This window comes from Miscanthus floridulus, chromosome 1 (genome assembly GCF_019320115.1).
Source record: "Miscanthus floridulus cultivar M001 chromosome 1, ASM1932011v1, whole genome shotgun sequence".
NCBI classification, from domain to species: domain Eukaryota; kingdom Viridiplantae; phylum Streptophyta; class Magnoliopsida; order Poales; family Poaceae; genus Miscanthus; species Miscanthus floridulus.
In genome coordinates this window covers 1,993,860-2,017,387 of record NC_089580.1, presented here as the reverse complement: position 1 = coordinate 2,017,387, position 23,528 = coordinate 1,993,860, and the positions used below count along the sequence as shown (strand labels likewise).

Genomic DNA, 23,528 nt, shown 5'->3' with positions numbered 1-23,528 from the left:
ACTGACGGGCACGTCGGTTCACCACGCCGTTCGCCGGGACGGGATGAGACGCCACGACCAGCTGATGACGTCGAGGCATGGCACCAGTGGTGAACAAGAGCCCGACGTAGAGTCGTCCCCGTCACCATCTACAGCGTCGGCGGGACCCGCGTGAAGGAGAAGAAGGACGCGGCGGTCCTGGAGGCCTTCTTCTCCCTCGCTTTTTTTTTCTTTTTTTCTCTCTCTGTAACCTGCACCTTCCCCTTTACCTATAAAAAGGGAAGCAGGAGCACATGACTGGGGGAGAGACAGCTAACGAGCACACAACCGACAAGCTCAACAAGGCTCAACTCCATCCGATCTTTTCACCAGAGACTTGGGACCTTCTCCCTCTCTCGCCTGTTTGTAATCCATACTACAAACCAGTGCCGGTAACACGAGAAGCAGTAGACTGGACGTAGGGACATTCCGCCCGAACCAGTATAAATTCTTGTGTCCTTCGAGCACACCATCCGAGTCAGGCGCGCAGATACAAATTTACTGGCCGGTGATCCGAAACACCGACAGTTTGGTAGTTTAGTGGCTAAAGTGACTAAAGTTTAGTAGCTAAATTTTAGTAAAAGGGTAACCAAACAGGCCCTACTACCAAACAAACCGACTAAAAATGACTAAAATAGTCTAGTCACACTAGTCACCTAAGAGTAGCTAAAAGTGGGCTAAAGTACCCTCAGTGGACAAGGGCTGCCCCTTATTATTGCTGGTCTCCCACCCTGATTTATGCATTAATTAGGGATAGTTTGGTCTTTGTTGAACTGCTTTTAACGGCCTTTAGTCACTTTTAGTCACTAGAACCAAACAGGTAGCAACTAAGTTTTAGTCATGGAAAACCAAACAGAGCTTTATTTGAGGTTTAGTGTAAGGGCTTGATTGGTTCCTTTAGTCACCCCTCTAAAGTTTAGTGACCTTCTGTTTGGATCGATGTGCTAAAAGTAGGCTAAAAATGAAAAGGAGATGAGAGAGAAAGAGAGTAAAGTCACTTGGAACCACTTGTAGTCACTTTTAGCTATCCCTTGGTGACTGAAGCCACTAAACTTTAGTGACCCCTTTTTAGTCAGGGTGTTTGGCATTTTAGTAACTAACAATGACTAAAGTTTAGTCACTAAAATTTAGTGGGGGTGAACCAAGTTGCTAGATTTTGTAACATTCAGGGAAGCTAGCTAGGTTTAGTCTAGGGTCTAGATTTTGTAATATTCAGGGAAGCTCACTAGAAAACCTTGTTCTCGAGTCTTGAATCGACTACTATTTGGTGTATCCAACCTGCTAAGTATTACCGGTGCTATGATCACACTATAACCTTGACTTTTTGGTTTAACTCAGGAGATTTCTATTCTACTCCTATATGTTGCTAAATTTTTTTCGGATATTATTGGAAAATTTGGGGACGTGGCACTTGAGCGCTTGGTTTGAAAATTGAAATTCTTGCCCTACGTGAAACGGAAGGAACTAACCAGATAAAGTGAATCATGATTGGGTTTGCATCGCTTGCCAAAGAATTAGAACAAGAATGATGTTACCGACAAGCCGTCTTTTTAATTCCTCTCTTAGCTTAGCTGTCCTGTAAGCTTAGAGACAACATAAGAGCTATATATGTGTATGCAGTATGCTATGATTCTCTAGAGTTCTCTGCCTTAACGTTGAATCCAGTTGGTGACGTGTTCGCCTCGTGAAGATGACTGATATTGACCGACCATGATGGCATCGCCATGGACCATTTAAGGTGCAATGTGGAAGCTATGTGAGTTAAGAAAGCATAACCTTAGACTACCACAGTGTGTTGTTTTGCCGATGCTTAAAACCTCTTTTTTCGTTTGAGCCTCCATGCAACACACACTGCTGGATGGAATTGAAGCATCGGAAAATCACAGCATGTTCGCTTGAGCTACTTTTCAGTCATGGAACAGTGTTTTTCTCTCACAATATTTCCGCATAAGCATCAGCATAAGTCGAATTTCATAATAAGCTATGCCTGTCTTAGGAGAAAAAAACGTGGCCCCACTTGTAGGTGACCCGAGGAGATGAGACTTGCTACTAGATGAGTGAATTAATTGCTTCTGACGTGAATGTTCGGCTGGTATTAAAGCCGACTAATAACCCGGTCTTGACTGATTTGTTGTGAGAGAAAAATACTGTAGATTTTAGCTGATAAGCCGGCTGATGCGATGCTTGCCACTGCACCTCTTTATGAAAATGGAGCACCGGTGTTGACTCAAATATTTGAGCATCCGCATACTGTGGCTAGTCTTAGCTAGTATGGAGTATCTCCCCAGCCCCCGATTTGGAACGGAAGAAAGTAACCAAATGAAGTGAAACATGATTGGGTTTGCTTGCTTAGTTAGAACAAGAATAATGTTGCCGACTTGCTGTCCATTCCTCTGAGCTTAGCTGTCGTTTAAGCATAGACACAACGTAAGAGACAATCGATGCCATTTTCTTCTTCTCTCCAGTTCTCCCTCTGAATTCGGGAGGTGACGTGGGGATGGTTGATGATACTTGACTGACAGTGATGGAATCATCAATTCATCATCAACCCAAACGAGGTAAATGTGACTATGTGAGTCGCTCTCCACGTCATCTCTGGATTTTTCCAACAAGAGCGAGCATAAACCCCGCTTCTTTCTCTCCAATCTCCGGTGCTCGCATCCCGCTCCGCCTCCACGCGCCGCGGCAGTTCCACGACGCTAGCTTGTCCATTCCTCGGTCCGAACCCACCCCCCTAGCGCCTAACCACAGCCCCAACCTCGTCGCTGCAAGCACCGTGTCCCCGGGCGGCTGGAACCCGCAGGCTCAGGTCCGCCGCAGGTGCGGTTGGTGCCGCTCGAGGCTCGCTGTTTGCCGGATTCGTGCCGGCCTTTGACGGCATTGTGCCCTCCGCGGCGGGCGGCGGCGAGAGGGGCGTGCGCGTTGCTGCGGTGGGGGAGGGGGACGGCGGCCGCGGCCCGCGGCCCGGGGCTCGGGCTGGTGGCGCGTGGGCATTGCGGTTGCGTGCTCGACCCTGCTTTTGACCGTTGCTTACTACTGTATCTACAGCCTACAGGTCTACTGAATTCCACTCTTCTGCCGTTGTATGCTTTGTGCTGTTGGTGAGCAGAGGAAGACGGATTCACAGAGCACGGTGGTCTCCAAAGTCCGGCAGGTAAGAACCCTCAGCTGTCGCCTTATTGGCACCTTCGTTCAGAGTGGTAACGAAAATTGACACTTCAGGTTCCACTAACTAATATACTTAGCACAAATGTTCCAGCTGGTTCTTGTTTTCAGAGGAACAAGAGTTCACTCAACATAGCTACTAGTATACAAACAAGCCTGACCATTAGTGGAACAATTTATCTGATATAAAAGATGCTTGTAGGTGGCAGTTACAGACCCAAAGATATGCACATTTGGTTCTCTAATGGCTCTAGTCTTTGTGGAAGTATGGTTAAACAAGGTTTGGATTCGTTTGAGTTCAGGGTGAGGGGGGTGAATGGCAAGTTCTTATCTCAGCTGGTTTACCCAAATGTGCTCAAGGTCGCCAAGCCAAAATTTTGCTTCTACTAGATTCCTTGTAGGAAGCCATTGCTTGATCCTTCTAGACTCAACCAAGGTTTATGCTAGAAGCACATTGGATGTTCTGGTGGTTCTGTGAGCATGCAAATTGGATGTTCTGGTTCCTTTTCTGTTATGATCTGTTTAAGTTCATTCAAATAGATATAAAGTTGTAAAGTGATCAAAAGATGCCATCTTATTGGCATAGCACTTTGACTTCTTATGTGAATCTTTTAATCATGCCTATTTATCAGAGACTTGTGACCGAATATATGTCGGCTGAGGCTATCATGAATCATGGTACCAAATCTATGCAGAGGTTAATTGTTAAGAAATCAGTTGATCATGAGTAGCTAATCTTTGATAAACCGCAGCCTAGATGTAGCATTTCACTGTGTGAGAACAAAGATGAAAATATTCTCAGATTTGTGTTTTTTATTGACTTTTGATTGCTACCATATAAGAATACTTTTTATGAAAATTCAGGTCCTGGTAAAATCAATTGGAGTTGCTACTGTATCAGTATAATTTTTTATGAAAATTCAGGTAAGGATAAAATTGATTGGAGTTAATATATGCTTGCCCCTAGAGACTCCCACTATGTAGGAAATTGAAACTAATGGCCTAAAAAAGGGTTGTTGCATTCATAATCGGCCAATTGGGATTTATCAGATCGCTTATGTTTACCGTATTCTATATTCACCACTCTGTAGGAGTTCGACTTGGTAACTATGACCTTGAATTACACCTACAAACTCTAACTTCTGTCTGTAACCACCTAGACTTATTCAGTTTCGTTGTAGATCTTTTGATGAAATAGGTCATAAATCCACCATATCATCTTTGAGAGTGTTAGATGTAATAAAGTTGAATTCCATTATAATTGGATTACATATTTTAAGGTCTTCCTTGGGTTAAAAAAGGTACATAAGAGTAAGGTTTGAGTAAACAATTCAGGATCTCATACAAATATTTTGATTTGATGAGTATGGGTTGTCTTCTAAAGGGCGGGCCTGGTGTAAGTGGTAGAGTCTTACCGCCTGTGACCGGAAGGTCCCGGGTTCGAGTCGCGGTCTCCTCGCATTGCACAGGCGAGGGTAAGGCTTGCCACTGACACCCTTCCCCAGACCCTGCACAGAGCAGGAGCTCTCTGCACTGGGTACGTGCCACCCCCCCCCCCCCCCCCCCCCCCCCCCCTTTTTTAGTATGGGTTGCCTTCTCATAACAACTTCGTTGAACATACTTCATTAGCAGGCAACTCAGAACTCTTCCAAATTTACTCCCAGTTGCCAACTGCCTACTGAATTGCTGTTTGGTAGTGAGTGTCTAATGCCTTCTACATTAGAGAAACTGCAGTACTAAATCATGTAACTATAACTCTTGTTTCCCAAATGGCCAAATAGCGCCCCTGCCTGTTCTTCTGTCCTTCACTGCGTCCTTATGCAAACTTTCCATCACAGCAGTGAAACACTACTCTCTCACATTCTCTGTGCTACCTGTCACAGGGTGTGTTGTATGGCTTCCACGCTCCAGCTGCTGTTTTCCATTGCCATCACGGCTTTCGCTTTTTTCCTCCACCCATGTGCATCCACTGAGTTCTGCCGTGAGCTCTATGGTTGGTCCAATGGCATTGCTACATGGTATGGCGCAGCTGATGGTGCCGGAACTGACGGTAAGAGATTACATACATAACATAAAAGTCAATGCACCATAGCCACCACTTAATTACCATGTATTTGCTCCACCAAACTGGTGCACCTTGTAAAGTAATTTGCATGAAATATGTTGTAGGTGGCGCGTGTGGATACCAGAATGCTGTGGACCAGCCACCCTTCTCATCCATGATTGCCGCTGGCTGCTCTTCCATCTACGATTCTGGCAAGGGCTGTGGCTCTTGCTATCAGGTGTGTATACCTCAGAGATTCAGGCATCATGCTCGTTCATGCCTGCCTTTTGACATTCGGAAGATTAATTACTCAACAGGTTGTATGCACTGGCAATGAGGCTTGCTCTGGTAACCCGGTGACTGTCGTCATCACCGACGAGTGCCCTGATTGCCCGTGTCCCGATGAGCAGGTCCATTTGGACATGAGCGGGACAGCGTTCGGTGCCTTGGCGAAGCCCGGGCAGGAGAGCCAGCTGCGTGGCGCCGGCGCCATCCAAATCCAGTATACCCGGTATGTCATGTGCACATGAATGTATGCTTCTTCGGAAGAGATTTTCTACCAATGCTCAGTTGTATATATAAACGCAAACGCCATGCGATTGTGCAGGGTGCAGTGCTTGTGGCCTGGCGTGGACGTAACCTTCTCGGTGGAGTCGGGCTCCAACCCGAACTACCTGGCCGTGCTGATCGAGTACGAGGACAGCGACAGCGACCTCTACTCCGTGGACATCATGCAGCAGGGCGGGACGGGGACGGGGCAGTGGGTGCCGATGCAGCAATCGTGGGGCGCCGTGTGGAAGATCAACTCCGGCTCCGTCCTCCAGGGCCCCTTCAACATCCGCCTCACCTTCAGCTCTGGCAGGGTGCTCGTCGCCAGCAACGCCATACCTGCGGGGTGGAACGCCGGCGTCGCGTACCGCTCCGGCGGCGTGGCTGTGACGAGGGCCAGGCCCAGGAGCGGTGGCTGCCGGCGCTACGAGGCTGCCGGAACACTGCACCTTTTAGTGTTGTCAGTGGTATTATTGATGCTGTGAGCTGAGATGCGATGCAATTTTGGTGGCTGTGTGAGCGTGCAAATTAGGACTACCTGGATTGAGTAGTTCTCTGTATTTTTCTTGTAGTTGTAGCGTGGAGGTCGGACTAATGCCTCGTATTGTGGACATTTCTGCTAGTCAGCGAATTTCTGTCCATGTTACACAAGAAAGGTGGGCGTGCTTCGCCACGACTGCACATTCTGACGTGTTTGCTGCGAGCGGCAGGGCGTGGTGTGCCGACCTCGAGGCAGGGCGAGGGGACGACTGCTGCGAGTAGAGTGATGCCTCCAAGAGCACTTGTGTCAAGCTTCACACTGCCATGGATTTCAGACAACTTCATATAAGCACTGTGCCATGTGGACACATTGTATAACTTGGGCTGCGGGGACCGCCATGGCTCCACAGTGAAAGAGGTCTAGGCCTTTCTCGAAACACAGTTTTTTTTTTTACAATCGTGCGTTTTTCATGTCAAACTGAATTGATCCTATAAATGTTTTATATAATTTATATTTATACATAATAATAAAGAGGTAAAATTTCCTCCTCTTTTTTGGTACAATTATTTTGGTCCGGCCTTCTCTAACTAATCCGTGTAACCTTCCGACGCAGCGCGGCAGAGTTGTAACAGATATGAAAAACCAACAAAGAAAACAAAACAAACTGTATTAGGACTTCAACACCCGCCCACACTAAAACAAGCACGCATCGTGCACGGATCGAATCGGTTTTTGCCAGCACGTGGACGACGCTCTCCGGTAAAAAGAAAATGTTGCTAGCACGTGGACCGAATCGGTTTGCGCTACCAAGGAACGTGCTCTGCCTTGCTCCTCGATTGCATTCGTTGTTAGCTTGATGATGTCAACATGACGTCATGCCTACGCAATATATGGCCGTTTTTCTTTACAAAAAAAATCTAAATAAACCATCTGAATACATATATACATGAGGACATCCTTAGCTGTCCATCACCAGATCTTGCGGTCGAAATTTAATCACTTAAAGCATAACAATGTAGTGGAAAGTAATGTGCATGTATTATTATTATTATGGTTACTACTACTACTATTGCTTAGAGAAGACTCTTTCTTATACTCACTTCGTCTAAAATGAAATCAACTTTTAGAATTATCTTAAGTAAAACTATTTTAAATTTGACCATATTTTATAGAAAAAGTATAAATATTGTCACACAAAATTAACATTACTGTGCCACGTAGCTGCGGATAGGAAAGAAACACGTGCTCTGGATTTGAGCTGTAGTACTCAATGGTGGAAGGTGAGTTACGAAGGAAGGTGAGGTGATCATTTAGGTTGAATCAAGTCTATTGACCTAGAGATACTATTTTTTTCTTCTATTGTAACGCACGGGCATCTTTGCTAGTTCATATAAAATTCCTTACCTTTGAAATGGACCTTACGATTGTAGCATCCTATTTATTATTGGACTTTGGTAGTGACATGTGGAGAAAAAAATGTGCAAGATCGCAGCCTTATAATTCCTCTACAAGTGCATTTGACCAAAGTGCATTCTGTTTATGCTACTACCTGATTCCGACCTTTTTGAACTTCAAACTTCAAAGTCCAATCGAAAAAAAAGTTTGAAACCTATGGACCGGGTTGGCCCACCAAATCGATCCTTCTATCTCCCTATAATCTATAGACCCGGTCCACAGCCCATCTCTGCCCGCCTCTTCCCTCCTCTCCTCTCCCGGTCCGCCCCGACCGCCTCGTTCTCGCCGCCGTCGCCGCCTCCATTCCTCCACCAGTCCACCATCGCCACCTACGCCCAACCAATGAACCAAACTCAACTCCACCTCTTCTACCTATAAACCCGATCCTCCCGATGGCCACCGCATTCTCACTGCACGCTGCGGCCCCGGCCACCGCCCCCTGCGCCGACCTCCGATCCATCTCGGGTACGCTTCTTTCTATCTGCGTACCATATATGCTCGGATTTCCTAGCTCCCTGGAAGTTTGTGTTTACCTGCTTCGTGTGTTCCCTCTGCTGCAGCGGCGAGGGTCGTATCCGTGGCGTCGACGGCGCCGGCCGGACGCGGAAGGCTAGTGGCGCGTGCAGCGGTTGCAGTTGTGTGACATTGCTATTAATAAGTTCTAAACTCTAGGTGTAGATCTAGCGGGTAAAGAATATCTGTTGGTGTACCTCGGTAGCTAATGCGCCCGCAACGATCGGAGATGAAGTGCAGTCGCAGTCCCTACGGCGACGCGAGGTACAGCATCCCGATGGTGACGATGCAGAGGCAACAGTGACGTGAGGTCAATGGGTCTTTCCATCGCTAGCAACACTCTTTTTAGATCGGGTTAGGTTTTCTGTTGGTGGGTCATGGCAGCTCCGGTCAACCTCGTCCTTAGAGCCCTAGTCCCCACACCTCTTTTTATAGTGCTATGCGACAAGGGCCCACCAACCATATTAGGGTTGGGCGCCCCCGATCAGGGCGCAGATCCAAGGAGGCCTATTGGTGGAGATCAACTAACATTCTCCCCCTTGATCTCACTGTCATCTTTCAGTTTTATATCATTTACTTTTGTTCATTCCATTACAGATTAGCGCATAGAGCATGTTTCATCGTTACGGTCAATTGCCGATAGATTTGACAGCTACAATACACCACTCTGTTCTGAAATAGATACTTAACTTTGGGCCTTCTTTTATCCAGGAATTATAGGCTTTCCCTTAAACCCATGCTAGCTACATGTTCTCTGAACACGTTGGGTGGTAAGCCTTTTGTAAGCGGATCCGTGAGCATCTTTTCGGTAGTTATATGCTCAAGACTTATGACATGATCCCGGACTTTATCTTTCACAACATAATACTTTATGTCAATGTGTTTGGTAGCACCACTTGACTTATTATTGTGAGCATACTGTACTGCCAGATTATTATATACTTTATGTCAATGTGTTTGGTAGCACCATTTGACTTATTGTTGTGAGCATAATGTACTGCCGAATTATTATCGCAGTGTAACTTAAGTGGTCTATTGATGTCGTCAACCACCTTCAAACCGGGTACAAACTTCTTTAGCCAGTTCACCTGCCCCGTTGCGTCATAACACGCTACAAACTCGACATACATTGTGGATGATGTAGTGATTGTTTGCTTTGAGCTTTTCCATGAAATAGCTTCTCCTGTGAGAGTGAATACATATCTAGACGTGGATTTTCTATCATCTCCCGCATAATCAGAATCAGAACATCCCACTATATAGAGTGAATCTGATCTTCTATACGTCATCATAAGGCTTTTCGTTCCTTGCAAATAACGTAAGACTTTCTTTACCATTTTCTAGTGTTCTGTTCCAGGATTGCTCTGGAATCTGCCAAGTAACCCGGTAACAAATGCCAAGTCAGGGCGCGTACATACTTGAGCATATTGTAAGCTTCCGACAGCTGAAGCATATGGAACCATTTTCAATTTGATCGATCTCATGCTGGTTCAGGTGGCATTGAAAATCCCCATATCTGTCACCCTTGACTATTGGAGCAGGTGAGGGACTATATTTGTGCATACTGAATTTCTTTAAGATCTTTTCTATGTATGCCTTTTGTGACAGTCCTAATACCTCTTTAATTCTATCTTGGTGAATCTTGATCCCTAGAACGAATGAAGCTTCACCAAGATCTTTCATATCAAATTTTAAGGACAAAAACTTCTTTGTCTCCAGTAGTAGACTGACATCACTACTAGTAAGTAAGATATCATCCACATACAGGACAAGAAAGATAAACTTCCCATTCTTAAACTTTGCATAGACACAATTGTCCTCTGCATTCTCTTTAAACCCAAAATTCCTTATTGTCTGATCAAACTTCAAGTACCACTGTCTTGAAGCTTGTTTTAATCCATAAATAGATTTCTTTAGGTGGCATCACATTTATTCTTTTCCTTCCATGACAAAACCTTTCGATTGTGCCATGCAAACATTTTTCTCTAAGTCTCCTTTGAGAAATGTCGTCTTTACATCCATCTGATGTAATTCTAAATCGTAATGTGCCACTATTGCCATTACGATTCTGAATGAATCCTTACATTAGATTGGAGAAAAGGTCTCATTGTAATCAATCTTTTCTCTTTGCGTAAAGCCTTTTGTCACAAGTCGCGCTTTATATCTCTCTATATTCTCTTGAGAGTCAAGTTTTGTTATGTAGACCCATTTACAGCCTATTATTTTGACTCCTTTAGGAATTATTTCCAAGTCCCAAACATTATTGGCATTCATAGATTTCATTTCATCTTTCATGGCCTCAAGCCACTTTGATGAATAATCACTTCTCATGGCTTCTTCAAATGAGGTGGGATCATCCTCTATTTGAAATTCCTCGGTGTTGTATACTTCATAGTCAGCAAAAATAGCTGATTTTCTAACTCTTTGAGACCTTCTAGGGGCCTCCACATTTGACACATCTTCTGTTTGAGGCTGTTGTTGCTCCCCCTCATGTATGACAATAGGTTCTACAGGATCCTGAAGAACAGGTTCCTTATCGTTATTCAATGTTGCCATGGGCGGAATAACAACAGGTGCTGACACCACAGTATCTTACACTGTTAGTGCAGCGACAGCAAGTAGTAAGAAAAATGGCTCATGAATTATCGGAGTGGGCGCATACACTCACTTCTTTTCAAGGTCAATTTCTCGAGCTACCATGCTCCCCCTCATTATTTTATCCTCTAGGAAGACAGCGTGTCTCGTTTCCACAAACTTTGTATGTCTGTCTAGATAGTAGAAACGAAAATCTTTTGACTTTTATAGGTAGCCAATGAAATGATAACTTACTGTTTTGGGATCTAGCTTCCCAATGTTTGGGTTAAATACTTTAGCCTCAGTAGGACTCTCCCCCACACGTAAGTGGTTTAGTGAGGGTACTCTTCCTGTCCACAACTCATACGGTGTTTTGGGCACCGACTTACTTGGTACTCTATTGAGAATATGAATGGTGGCGGTTTTAACGTCTCCATTCATAGGCTCAACGGTAAGGTGGAGTAACTTATCATACTGCGCACCATATCTATTAGGGTACAATTACGTCTTTCAGCTACTCCATTCTGCTGAGGTTCACCCAGTGTAGAATACTGAGCTACTATGTCATTCTCCTGTAAGAACCTTGCAAAAGGTCCAGGAACTTAGCCATATGGGATATGCCGACCGTAGTACTCCTCCATGGTCGAACCTGACTATCTTAATCTTTAAATTGTGTTGGTTTTCAACTTCTGCCTTAAATATCTTAAATTTATCCAATGCTTCTGTTCTTTCTTTGATTGGATAAATGTAGCCATAATGGGAGTAATCATCTGTGAATGTTATGAACGAATCATAACCATCCACACTCTTTACAGGAAACGGACCACAGATGTCTGTGTGAATAATTTATAAAATTCCAGCGCTTTGTTTGGCATCTTTCTTAATTTTCTTTACATATTTTCCTTTTATGCATTCTCTGCATTGTTCTAAATCTGAGAACTCTAATGGAGGAAGAATATCATTCTTAACTAGTCTTTCTATTATCTTCCTCGAAATATGGCCTAAACGATAATGTCATAATTTCGACGACGCATCATGAGCTCTCTTATGCCACCATTTTTAGAGTAACTCTCTGTCACTAGCTACTTTATCAGCTGGGTAGCATATGTCTTTGACAGTGTTATCCTAAACGCTAAACGGTAAACAGTCGGTCACCTACCGTTTAGCCCATTATTCGGGCAAAACGGGTGTTTAAACGGGAAAAACGGTCGTTTAAACGGTCAAAACAACCGATTAAACGGAAACGGTGTACCACCGTGTAGTGTTTAAACGGTGTGTAAACGGGCTAAACGGCCGTTTAGGCGAACAGTGGTCTTTGAAGAGCCAGTGAACTGACTCTTTATTCTATCTTGGTACTCGGTTACCGTGTCACACTCTGGGATTGAGCCCACAATTGCAGGCTCAATCATGTTCTTTATCACAACCAAATATTTCTTGTTGGCAGTGACCCACTTCCTATGCTCAAGGTCATAGGACATCTTTTGGGATTCAAAATCCCTCTCTTTAGTTACCTAAGCGGCATCAGCCTCGTTTGTCTCCCTCACCGGTGCCACAGGCTCAGTGGAACACAGTGAGGTGACTACCCAGTCCACCTCAGCCAAGATGAAGGCCAGGTCAATCTTTTTTTAACATAAAAAATAACAACAATTGCATGCCTTGATTCCAACGTTTGTCAAAATTAAAACATACAACTGTTCTTATACACTAATTCTACATCACCGTTGGGCAGAAATAGAATTAATGCATAAAATCATTAAAATTACGATATTATTATTAACAACATTGGTTAGAAAATAACAACATCATAATCATATCAAAATCTCTTTTCCTCTAATTAAATATCATGTTGGTTCAAAATAACTGGAGAATAAACAACTTCTTTAGCAGCGGAAAAACTAATTCAATTTAATGAATTTTGCCCACAGGAAAAATCTCTTTTCTATTTTCTTTAAGCCATTAATCAATTTGTCGGAAATAAACATTTACTGAAAAAAGGAAAAAGGAAAACTGATTCATTTCTTTCACTGTTTTCGGCCCAACCGGCAAAACGGCCCACGGCCCACGCCCGCGCGCGCGCTCTCCCTCGTGCTCCCCCGCGCCTAGGCTGCAACCTGGGCCTAGGCCGAGAAAGTGGCCCAGCGCTCGTGCCTGCCTGAGCCGAAAGCCGGTCCGACCGTTCGCAGCCGCTCGATCAAGATCGATGGTCGTCCGCGCGTCTCGGGAGATCAAAAGCGCGCCACGGTCGGTGCCCCGAAACCCTAATTCCATTTCGCATTCTCTGCTTCTCTCTCTTCGCCGCTCTCCTCTTCCCTCTCAACGCAGCCACAGCGAGCGACCGAGAACGAGACGCGACGCGGGGATGGCGGCTCCGCCGTGGCACCCCTCGTCGGCGCACGCGTGCGGCCGGAGCCGCGCGCGGCACCGTCGAGTGGCACCACGATGGTGCCCTTTGGCCCAAGCCCGAGGCGGAGATCGTGCGGCGGCGCTTCTCCTGCCCTGACGGCTGAGGTTGTCTTCCCGCGCGGTGTCCACGCGACTGCCGGCGGTGGAGACGGAGTGGGCGGACCCCAGGTAGGAGCCCCTGCCCCTTTGTCCTTTCACTCTCTTCCCCTTTCTCGTCGCGAGTTAGGATTTTGTTAGGTAAGCCGCCTTGCTAGCTCTTCTCCTTCTTTTTTTTGGATCTTCTTTCTTTTCTTCTCAGAGCTTTGCCGATTGGGGATTAGGGTTAGGGTTGCGTACTGTTCTTCTTCCCCGAGCTATTTGCGCGGTTTAGGGTTAGGGTTTGACTCACTGGAGTCACTATTCATCTTCCCCAGCGAGTTCTTCGTGGGTTTGAGCTCGGATTCGGGTTCTTCTTGAAGCCAAGTCCTTCTTCTTCTTACTCCTTTCCTTCGCCCTATTAGGGTTGGGGTTCGGCGACCCTCTTTTAGATCCAAAAACCGAATCTCTCACCTCGACTCTGTTCTTTTCTTGTCGCGCGCCGGCGAAGACGGCGGTGCGGCATCTTTCCCCGCTCAGTGGTGGTGGTGACCGGGAGTTGAGTGACGTCCGCCACCCCCCCGGTCTCTTTTCATTTTCTTTTACCCGGTTAGGATTAGGGTTTCATTCCGAAACGGATCGAACTCACTGTTACTCTTTGATTTCTTTTCAATTCTCTACCCCATACTAGATCTACACACTGGCAACCTTGGCTCTGGTACCATTGTTAGAAAGTTCTAAACTCTAGGTGTAGATCTAGCGGGTAAAGAACATCTGTTGGTGTATCTTGGTAGCTAGTGCGTCCGCAACGACCGGAGATGAAGTGCAGTCGCAGTCCCTACGGCGACGCGAGGTACAGCGTCCCGGTGGTGGCGATGCAGAGGCAACGGTGACGTGAGGTCAGTGGGTCTTCCCGTCGCTGGCAGCACTCTCTTTAGATCGGGTTAGGTTTTCTGTTGGTGGGTCACGGCGGCTCCGATCAACCTCGTCCTTAGAGCCCTGGTCCCCACACATCTTTTTATAGTGTTGTGCGACAGGAGCCCACCAACCATATTAGGGTTGGGCGCCCCCGATCAGGACGCAGATCCAAGGGTCCAATAAGCTGTTGAGCCTATTGGTGGAGATCAACTAACAATTGCTATTTTGAGTCTGTTTGCTGTTTTGCTTTGGTTGCAGCACGCGTTGCCATTTGCTGCTGGTGTGCTGAACTATTTTCTCCGTGTGTGTGTTCTCTTGCGCAGGCAAAGGCAGATGCGCCATCGAGCGCCGTGGTCGGCAAGTCCGACGGGTTGGCATCCTAAACTCCAACAAGATCAAGTCATTTATGTGGCAGTTAGTTGTTTTCATTTGGTGTTCTATGCGATGTGTGCATATTGAAACCTGAAAGCAGTCATACTCTTACTCTGTAGTTGCATCACCAGTTTCACCATGTGACACAGCCATTGATTTGTACATGGACTATTTGATTGGGTAGCTACCATGGTTCTCAACTTGTTGCATCTGAAAATTGCCTCACTATTTGAGTGACATGAGGCAGGGACATACGCTTGAGAGGCTCCACTTTTTATATCTCACATTATCATATGTTTGATGATTTTTTGTTAAAGAAAAATGAGCAGCCGTAATCTGTCTGTTCTGTCTTTCAATCATGTCCCAACCAGAAAAGGCAAATGTATAAGTGGACTAAGCAGCAAAGTGTGATTTTGAGCATGGATTTCTAATTCGGCTACAATAATAAATGAATAATACTCACGGGTTGTAGATATCTCTAGGTTATGTAACTATATGTTGTAAGCTTTTATTATGGTACATGAGGTTGTCACCATGAATTGATTGCAAGATGAAATTTGGCACCGAACTTGCTGTGTCGGCTAGTATGTTTTTCGTTTTGAACATGTTATCAACCTGAAGTAATTACAGTAGCCTGGAAAATGAGTATTTCAACCTTGTGCCTTTGCTTGTTTAATCTACTTGGTAAATAAAACTGGAGACCTAATATTCTGTTTTTATTGTAGTTGGTACTTGGCAGACTGGATGGGGTACCTGTTTTCATCATTTATTATCCAAGAAGTAAAATCATTGATAAAAATAACAGATCTTAAGAGATTTATATTATGACGCTAGGGTAAACTAGACTTAACACTGCCTCCCATTCAGAAAGATTATTGGGATTTGGGTGTTAACTCACAGTAACTGCAGTTTGTTCATTGCATGAAACTGATTAGTAACCTGTTCTCAGATATATGAATTACAAATCGCAGGCCATGTCAGCTTTCAGGGTTAGCAATGTTAGGAACCATAATAGCCTTTGGCTAACCATTCCTCTGTTCCTCTTTTATTGTCTATATTCTTTTTACTGGAAGTATGTAAGGACTGGCGATTTGAATAATATTTGGCTATCCTTGATTTCTTTAGTAATGTGATTTCTTTTGTGTCTGTCTGCAAATTCCTAACTTTACTTAATTTCCTTTCAGTCATGAGGTCTTGCTGTTTGAAGCTCTTCGTGAGGCCTTGATAGAAGAGATGAAATTAGATCCAACAGTGTGCGTGTTTGGTGAAGATGTTGGTCATTATGGTGGTTCTTACAAGGTGACAAAAGGTTTGGCTGATGTTTGGAGACCTTCGAGTTCTGGATATATTGCTGAGAACTCATTTACTGGCATGGGAGTTGGAGCGAGAATGAAAGGGCTGAGGCCTGTTGTTGAAGGCATGAACATGGGATTCCTCCTCCTTGCTTACAACCAGATCTCAAACAACTGTGGCATGCTTCATTACACTTCTGGTAGCCAGTTTAAAATCCCAGTTGTGATCCGTGGCCCTGGTGGTGTCGGTCGTCAACTTGGTGCAGAGCACTCACAACGTCTGGAATCGTATTTCCAGTCGATCCCAGGCCTGCAGATGGTTGCCTGCTCAACTCCTTACAACGCTAAAGGCCTAATGAAAGCTACCATCAGGAGTGAGAACCCTGTGGTGCTGTTTGAGCACGTCCTTCTGTACAACTTGAAGGAGAAAATTCCGGACGAGGAATATGTGCTCTGCTTGGAGGAGGCCGAGATGGTGCGGCCTGGGGAGCATGTGACCATACTCACATACTCACGTATGAGGTACCACGTGATGCAGGCAGCAAAGACTCTGGTGAACAAAGGGTACGATCCCGAGGTCATCGACATCAGGTCGTTGAAGCCGTTTGATCTGCACACTATTGGCAACTCCATCAAGAAGACCCACCGCGTGCTGATCGTGGAGGAGTGCATGCGCACGGGTGGGATTGGCGCCAGCCTGAGGTCGGCCATCATCGACAACTTCTGGGACTACCTTGACGCCCCCATCACGTGCTTGTCATCTCAGGACGTGCCTACACCGCAACCGTTGTGCAGCCTGCCCAGATCGTGGCTGCGGTCGAGCAAATATGTCAATAGATTGTGCCCTGGCACATTTGAGAGATCGTTGTTGCCATGAAAAAAACTTTCCGTTTGTTAGTTTTGCGCTGTAACTTGCATTCGTTGGGGGGTCAGCTATGTACAATTCAGCTATGTAGCTGCACGGAGTCGATCTTGTTCCTTTATCTGCGCTATACAATGCCGAATTTGATGGTTTGAACATTTCATTGTTGACGGAAAGAATCATTGTACTAACAAGGCTGGAGTTATATGATTATTGCTGATTTATAGTTGTCCCAGAAAAAAAAACATTGTATCGAGAATTTGACCACAGCTACTCCATAGCAAGATCAGTGTGGATCCTTAGAGGGTTAGATGCCATGAACCAGTTACAGCCTGTTCGGCAGGCCTATACGATCGTGGATTATAAGCTGGAACAGTATTTTTCTCTCACACCTAACCCGCCAGCAGAGCCCAGCCAGCCGAACAGGCTGTTAGTCTCCAGTCCAGGAATGCTTCACATACTGCACTGGTCAGTGAAAGACCCCGAGAAATTCTCCGAATGACACAGCCCATTTATCTGAATATTGGTCGGTAAATTCGCAACTGATGCTTGTATAAACGGCCAAACATGGGCACTACAGTACAAATTAGCGTTCAACATTGAGGTGTATAAGACCATATCAAAATGTTCACGATACAACCTTCTCTGTGGTTGGACGTGACATGCCATTGAAATAACTTGAGGCCATGGATGTTTGTGACCAGAATAACTTTTTCAAAAAAAAAAGGTACTCATTGGTCCATCAACTCAACAATGTCCGAGGGCACGTGAGTGCAAGGGTGAGCTCTTCATAGAGTAGCAAGTGATACAGGTGATCGCAAAACAGGACGAACCATCTTTTGGTAAAAAGGCAACAAGGGCAGACAAAAAACCTCAGGCCAACAGTGCAATCATTATCATGTTGCACTCAGGCAAAGGTCACCAAAAATGCTACCATACCGCAGTAGGGTCACCAAAAATGCTACCATACCGCAGTAGGGCAGTGAGTCATATCCACAGTTGCTCCTTGCGGTACTCTCTCACAATGACCGGTACACTAGTGGGCGGAAGCTGCAACAGGAAACAACACAATCAATATTTCACCAAATGGCCCACATGTTACCTATAAATCCTAAACAAAATTGGAATGAACTGGGCATCCATGGACCATGTATAACTGCAGAAGCCAACGAGTTCAGGATAGTATAGAGGCAAATATCAGTGAGAGATGTATAAATATCAGCAGCCTATGTATACAGAACAAAAAAAAGTAGGCATCCATGGACCATGCGCACCATTATGTACAAATAGATTACAAGGTCAAATTAATGTGATGACAAATATCAGATTTTTATAAATTATACAAAAACACAAGTATAGAGGCAAAGAAATACATAATGGCGCGTCACTGTTAGTGTGTGAGGCAAAAGGTTCCCGAACAGCAGGAAGTACAAATGTACAGGGGACATCATGTGTAATTGCTTGGAGTTTAGAGTGGCATGGCCTACCCAACTCAGCAGATTAGTTTGGTGCAACAGAACACAACCAGTTAACCTAGTTCAAAGGTCAAGCATTACTTGGTTCATAAATAAGTTTCCAGCTGCTTCTACAGAACTGTGCAAGTGCCGTGAGTAATAAATATTCAAAGAGAAAACACTATGTTGAAGATGTTGGATACATTATGATTAATCTGAATGTAGCCTATGTATACAGAACAAGACGCCTAATAAAAACAGTTCAAGCAGATTAAACTATGTTTACATGGTTGAATAGATTCACTGATAAAAAGGACACATGTTCTATTGTTAACAACTGACTGCAGTAACTAGTTGCATTATGTTAAAAAAAGAGAACATTTGCACCGATATTCAAAAAATAATAACCTAGAAGATTGATTATAGTGAGAAGCATATCTTACCATTCCATAGTCTGTTATGATCATCGACACATAGTCAGGCGGGGTGGCATCATACCTATTAGATGTGCAACATTATTTACACTGCAGGGAATAGTATCAGAAGGAATTGCTGGTTTATAGAATTCAGAAACATACGTTAAATTTAGCAATTGGAGATTTGCATTGTCTGCCCAGTTCTTAAGATGGTCCTCTGCCTTCCCAGGAATTTTCAAAATGACATCTGGATCGCCTGAGTAAGAAAACTCACGTCAAGTCGTCAAGTAGTTCTCATGCATGAGGTGAACATATTCATAAACGACAAAATATACATACCAAGCTCATTAGCACATATAGAATCAAGTTGCACTCTCTCATGAAACTTGTATGCCTCACAACAAACCAGAACTGGAACTCCAAATGCATGTGCAACCATAGCCACTGATGCTGTCCCAACTCGAGAATAAACTGTCCCATTTGATAATATTGATGAGGCACCCAACAAGACTTGAGTTACTTCATGCATGATGTATGAGATGGCATATATGTGTGTATATGTGCAGGTGATGCCCTTTGCCACTAATCTCCGCAGCAATGCCTGTCCCTCAAGCTTTGGGCGAGAATCTACCACTACAACTCGAAAGTTCCTCCCAAGTTCATGAGCATAGTCCAAAATCATTTCAACAACTGATGATGATCCGTATGTCAGTAAGACATCATTGTCTCTGACCTTTGTGATGGCATGGCTGACAATAGCTTTATCTGCAAGAACTATCTTCTCATTTATAAAACGATCAATATCAGACTGAAGACTAGTTTTGGCTTCAGACTCTGACAATGCATGTGGTAACTTTGCAATCCTGCTCTTCAGAAACCTAATAGCATTGCCCATGCTGATTGAAAGAGGCCTACACTCAATAAGAAATGACACATAACTGCTGATTTTTGCAGTCAGATCTCTGCTGAGAGTTTTGTTTGGAGGTGTAGTGTAATCTTTTATTGCCTCTCTGAATGCAAGAAGCATTGCTATGCAACGACCATTACCACCAGATACTTCACCAGATAAATATTGGAGCCCAACCTGAAATAGTAAAAGTCCAGATGAGTCAATCAGATTTTACCAAAATGGACAATAATCAGTTTATTTAATTTTTATTAGCAATTTTCTTTGCTACTCAGAAGTCAGCACCACCAAACATCTAAGCAATCAACAACAATAACAATAACAACATAAATCTAGCTCGCAAACTAGTTTTGCCTGGGCCTAAATGGTATATTTTAACCAGCGTACAACTCAATAGTAAACAGGGATCACCATACACCATTAAACATTTACAGCACAATATATAGCTTAGATTAAAGTTCAGATGGTGCGTGCAGAAGTGATTTCAAGGAACAGATTTTCTAGAATTCAACAATGTGCAGAAGACAAACAGGGCTAGTCATCTGGGAAATGCAATTCTACTGTCATGGAACTCTGTTTTCCTAAGAGTTCCCAACAAAATTCATAATGAATCAAAAACAAAACATAAGCCTTAGTGGCTTAGCTCTTGTGCAACGGAGGCTTATCTTTAGTATTCTTCTTGTATATAGAGCTAGAGCACATCGAACGTATTATGCAAAGTCTTTGGCAGGTGTACATATTTAACATTATCTACATTTATGGATACTGGAAAGAGAAAAGGAAGGCTGAATTGTATACAAAAAAAACAACTTAGGTGCAGATACATGACACATTTCAAGGACAAAACAAGTTGAGGGTGTCTTGAGTTTCGGCCCACGTCAAAATTCTTAGGACAAGGAGAGCAAGGTAATCCAGCATCCGGTGATTAGTAAGTCAGCAATGACTGTTTCATCATGATCAACTATCCTCGTATCTGTAGAAGTAACCCAACAGTTGCATGTTACATAGCTTCCTACACCTTAGTCCTACTCCAAATGCATGAAGATTTTGCGTGGGTGAAGAATAGATCATTGACTAATCCTGCTCGAGATCGATAGTAGGAGTACATAAATGTCAGGGTAGGTTTAAAACACAACAGTTACCTTGTATACAGAAGGATGCATTGGTTCTAGTTGAAAGAATTTTGACTCGAGGTCAGGAAGCTGAGTGCCATGCACGTACTGAGGAAGATGCCTGAACAGTTCAACTCTGTTTCGAGCTTCCGATTGGTTGACTACTGCACGTTTTTTTGCTTTCTCCACCTTATGCACATCATCAAACTGCATGCGGGGATGAGGAGCATCTAACTTTCTTTCTCTTTCTGGAGGACGCTCAGTAGCCTTCTTCTCAGAAGCAACTGTACTTGCAGCTTGTGGCACATCTTTCTTCTGAGCAGTTTTTGCTTGCTTGGACATCGCAGCACCAGCAGATTTTCCCGATTTATCTGTAAATGCAAAGTAATGTGAAAAATATGATTGGGTGCTATGCTTGCATTACACACGTGCAAGATCACCATAACAAAGTTGAGCATATTCATAGGCACATTTTCTACCACCAAACCCTAGGCCAACAAACAAAAAATAAACAGTCGGACATGCTGAGAGGCTTTGTGTGATTCAAGCAGCGCTCCACAAAACCCTATGTCAAGATAATTACCTGCCTCCTTCGCTGCAGCTTTAGCAGCACGTTGAGCCTCCTGAATTGCACGTCTCTCTGCCTTCGAGGTTTTCTGCTTTTGTGGAATAGATGCTGGAGCACCCTCATTCCGTACTTCAGCCAAACCCACGCTTGTTTTCTTCTGAAACAAACTTATGTGCACGTATATAAATAAAATTGTCAAATAATTTTCTCAACAAATTTAATAGATATTAACCATTAAGCCAAAATTAATATACAAAAACCCAGCAAAACTACAACTTCTGGTTTTCATTCATACATCCCCAATAACCTTTATGCTAAAAAACAACAAAATTTCAGTTAGGTAGAATCCTATTATGTATCCAAGTCAGCTGAAACGTTGAGTCAGAAAATTTACTAAAAAAACAATTTTCTTCACTTGCTCCCTCCTCACCACACTTGAGAGGCACAACCAACAGCAAGTTGCTACTTCCCACAAGCCCTAGCACCTGGCAGTACGAAGATCCATGGAAAAAGTGGTAGAGAATAAAGGAGAAGCAGTTGCCCCTCATCGTGTCATCATTAAGGGTTTTTTCATTTGGGTGAATATGTCATGTACCCAAAAACTTAAATGCTTTTGACCTTTTATTATCTTAAAGAAGTTAGAAGACCACTCATGACCAATCATAGCTAACAACCTTAATTGCGCTTCTAGCCGGACATTCTAACACCACTTGTGATCAATTCATCAAGAGAACACAAATCTACGTAGAAGCAACACATTTCTGGGCCTCCACACTCAACGACCTTATAGTAATATCAAGGAGGTTTTTAAAGTCTAATGTCCTTTAAGGTCACAGTGGACGTGCTCTAATATACACTCTCCATGCACAACCTGCTCCAGGTAAACCATCAAAACAATGGTTATATTTGAGTTTGGCAACCGCACTGTGAGACCGTATGTGCCTATCTAAAAAACAGTCCGCCCCCACCATGGGCTGGATGTCTCCCTCAGCACGTCTGTTGTACAAATGTGTGCATGCAATTCCTAAGTCACCTTCTTAAGTTTAGTTTTACAAAAGCATTTCAGGTACTAACATTTCGCGAATAAGACTACATCTAGATGTCACAGATTATTTATGTGCGTATTAAGAGTCCAGGCGGGTTTCAGAGAGAAGCAAGTTCATTTTGCTTAGCTTAAACTTTCCAGTATTGATTGCATGGCCACTAGCCTTCCTATTTGAAGGTAAAAACTGAGAAGATCCTCTGGTTCGTTACCATGACAGCATAAACTGATCTCGTTTCCCCCCAAAGCTATATGTGCAATGGCAATCTCATCATTTGATAGAGCGAGGCACAGAATTACCTAGCTCCACAGCAGAAGGCGCGCGTGACCAGGAGTCGTCGTCGCCGATCTCGGACGCGACGTCGAGGCGCGGGGACGAACGCACGGGCGCGGAAGTGGCGAGGACGACGTCGGCCGCCGCGGGGGAGGGTGGGCCCGGGGCGAGGTGGTCGGCGTGGCGCGGGGGAGGGATCATGACGGGGGAGAGGCGGCCCGTGGAGAGGTCGTCGGACGCCGGCGGCGACCCCGCGGCGGGCCTCTGCTGCGCCGATGGCGCCAGGACCGCGGCGGCGGCGGGGGGCAGGGGCTCGGACGGCGCGGAGGCGTCCGGGGTGAAGAAGCCGACCTGGCGGATCTTGGGTTCCACGCCGCCCGACGAGGAGCGCGGCGGCCGGCGGAGATCCATGGCCTGGCCGCGGACGGCACGGCGCCGAGGGTTTGGTTGGGGGTTTGGGGCGGCGCTCGACTCGAGACGAGGAGTGTGTGAGGCACGGAGGGTGGGGGATCCTCGTGCGGGGTGCGGCTGAGCACGAGCGATGGTGGTGGTGGACCGGGTGCAGGCGGCGTGATGGGCTCTGACGTGCGCGAGAGCCTGGGTCATGGGCGTTGGTGGGCGTGGTCTGCGGGCGTCTATTTTTTCTCCCCCACGAGAAGAGGATGGAGGTGTTCGGGCCCGAAGGCTGGTGGGGTAATTGGGCCGAGTAGAGCTTTGCATCACATCGGGCCGCTTTTATGTGGACCGCTTTTATTTGAACAATCTTACTGAGTAGGAAGAGCACGCTGCTAGCTCTTGTGCATTCTATCCACGATATTGTTCCTAGATGGCTAGACTAGAAATAAAAGGTACTTGTTGCTCAAAAAAAAAAAAAAGGTACTTATCTACTATACTAGCCCATATATACTCTTTCCGTTTCAAATTATAAGTCGTTTTGACTTTTTTAGTTCATCCATATTTTGGTATGCGTTAGCCATATTATTATATCTAGATGCATAGCAAAATTAGCTAATAGTATTTTTCTCTCACAACAA

The 23,528-nt window shown here is 44.8% G+C and overlaps 2 protein-coding genes and 1 pseudogene across 2 annotated transcripts; 2 read left to right on the top strand and 1 right to left on the bottom strand.

The window, feature by feature from the left end:
- Positions 1-2,632: 2,632 nt before the first annotated feature.
- On the top strand, positions 2,633-6,497 carry LOC136470935 (expansin-B12-like). Its single transcript, XM_066468665.1, has 5 exons — positions 2,633-3,172; positions 5,067-5,233; positions 5,353-5,465; positions 5,545-5,738; positions 5,835-6,497. Exons 2-5 carry the CDS (start codon positions 5,077-5,079, stop codon positions 6,259-6,261), a joined length of 891 nt encoding a protein of 296 aa, XP_066324762.1. The 5' UTR covers positions 2,633-3,172; positions 5,067-5,076; the 3' UTR covers positions 6,262-6,497.
- Positions 6,498-15,642: 9,145 nt separating this feature from the next.
- Positions 15,643-16,793, top strand: LOC136470926 (pyruvate dehydrogenase E1 component subunit beta-4, chloroplastic-like; annotated as a pseudogene).
- Positions 16,794-17,224: 431 nt separating this feature from the next.
- LOC136470917 (uncharacterized) lies at positions 17,225-23,004 on the bottom strand. Its single transcript, XM_066468648.1, is given in 8 exon segments — positions 17,225-17,771; positions 18,619-18,673; positions 18,754-18,847; positions 18,931-19,675; positions 20,641-20,981; positions 21,194-21,320; positions 21,322-21,335; positions 22,521-23,004. Coding segments are annotated over 8 exon segments (1,824 nt in total). The 5' UTR covers positions 22,906-23,004; the 3' UTR covers positions 17,225-17,708.
- Positions 23,005-23,528: the final 524 nt, after the last annotated feature.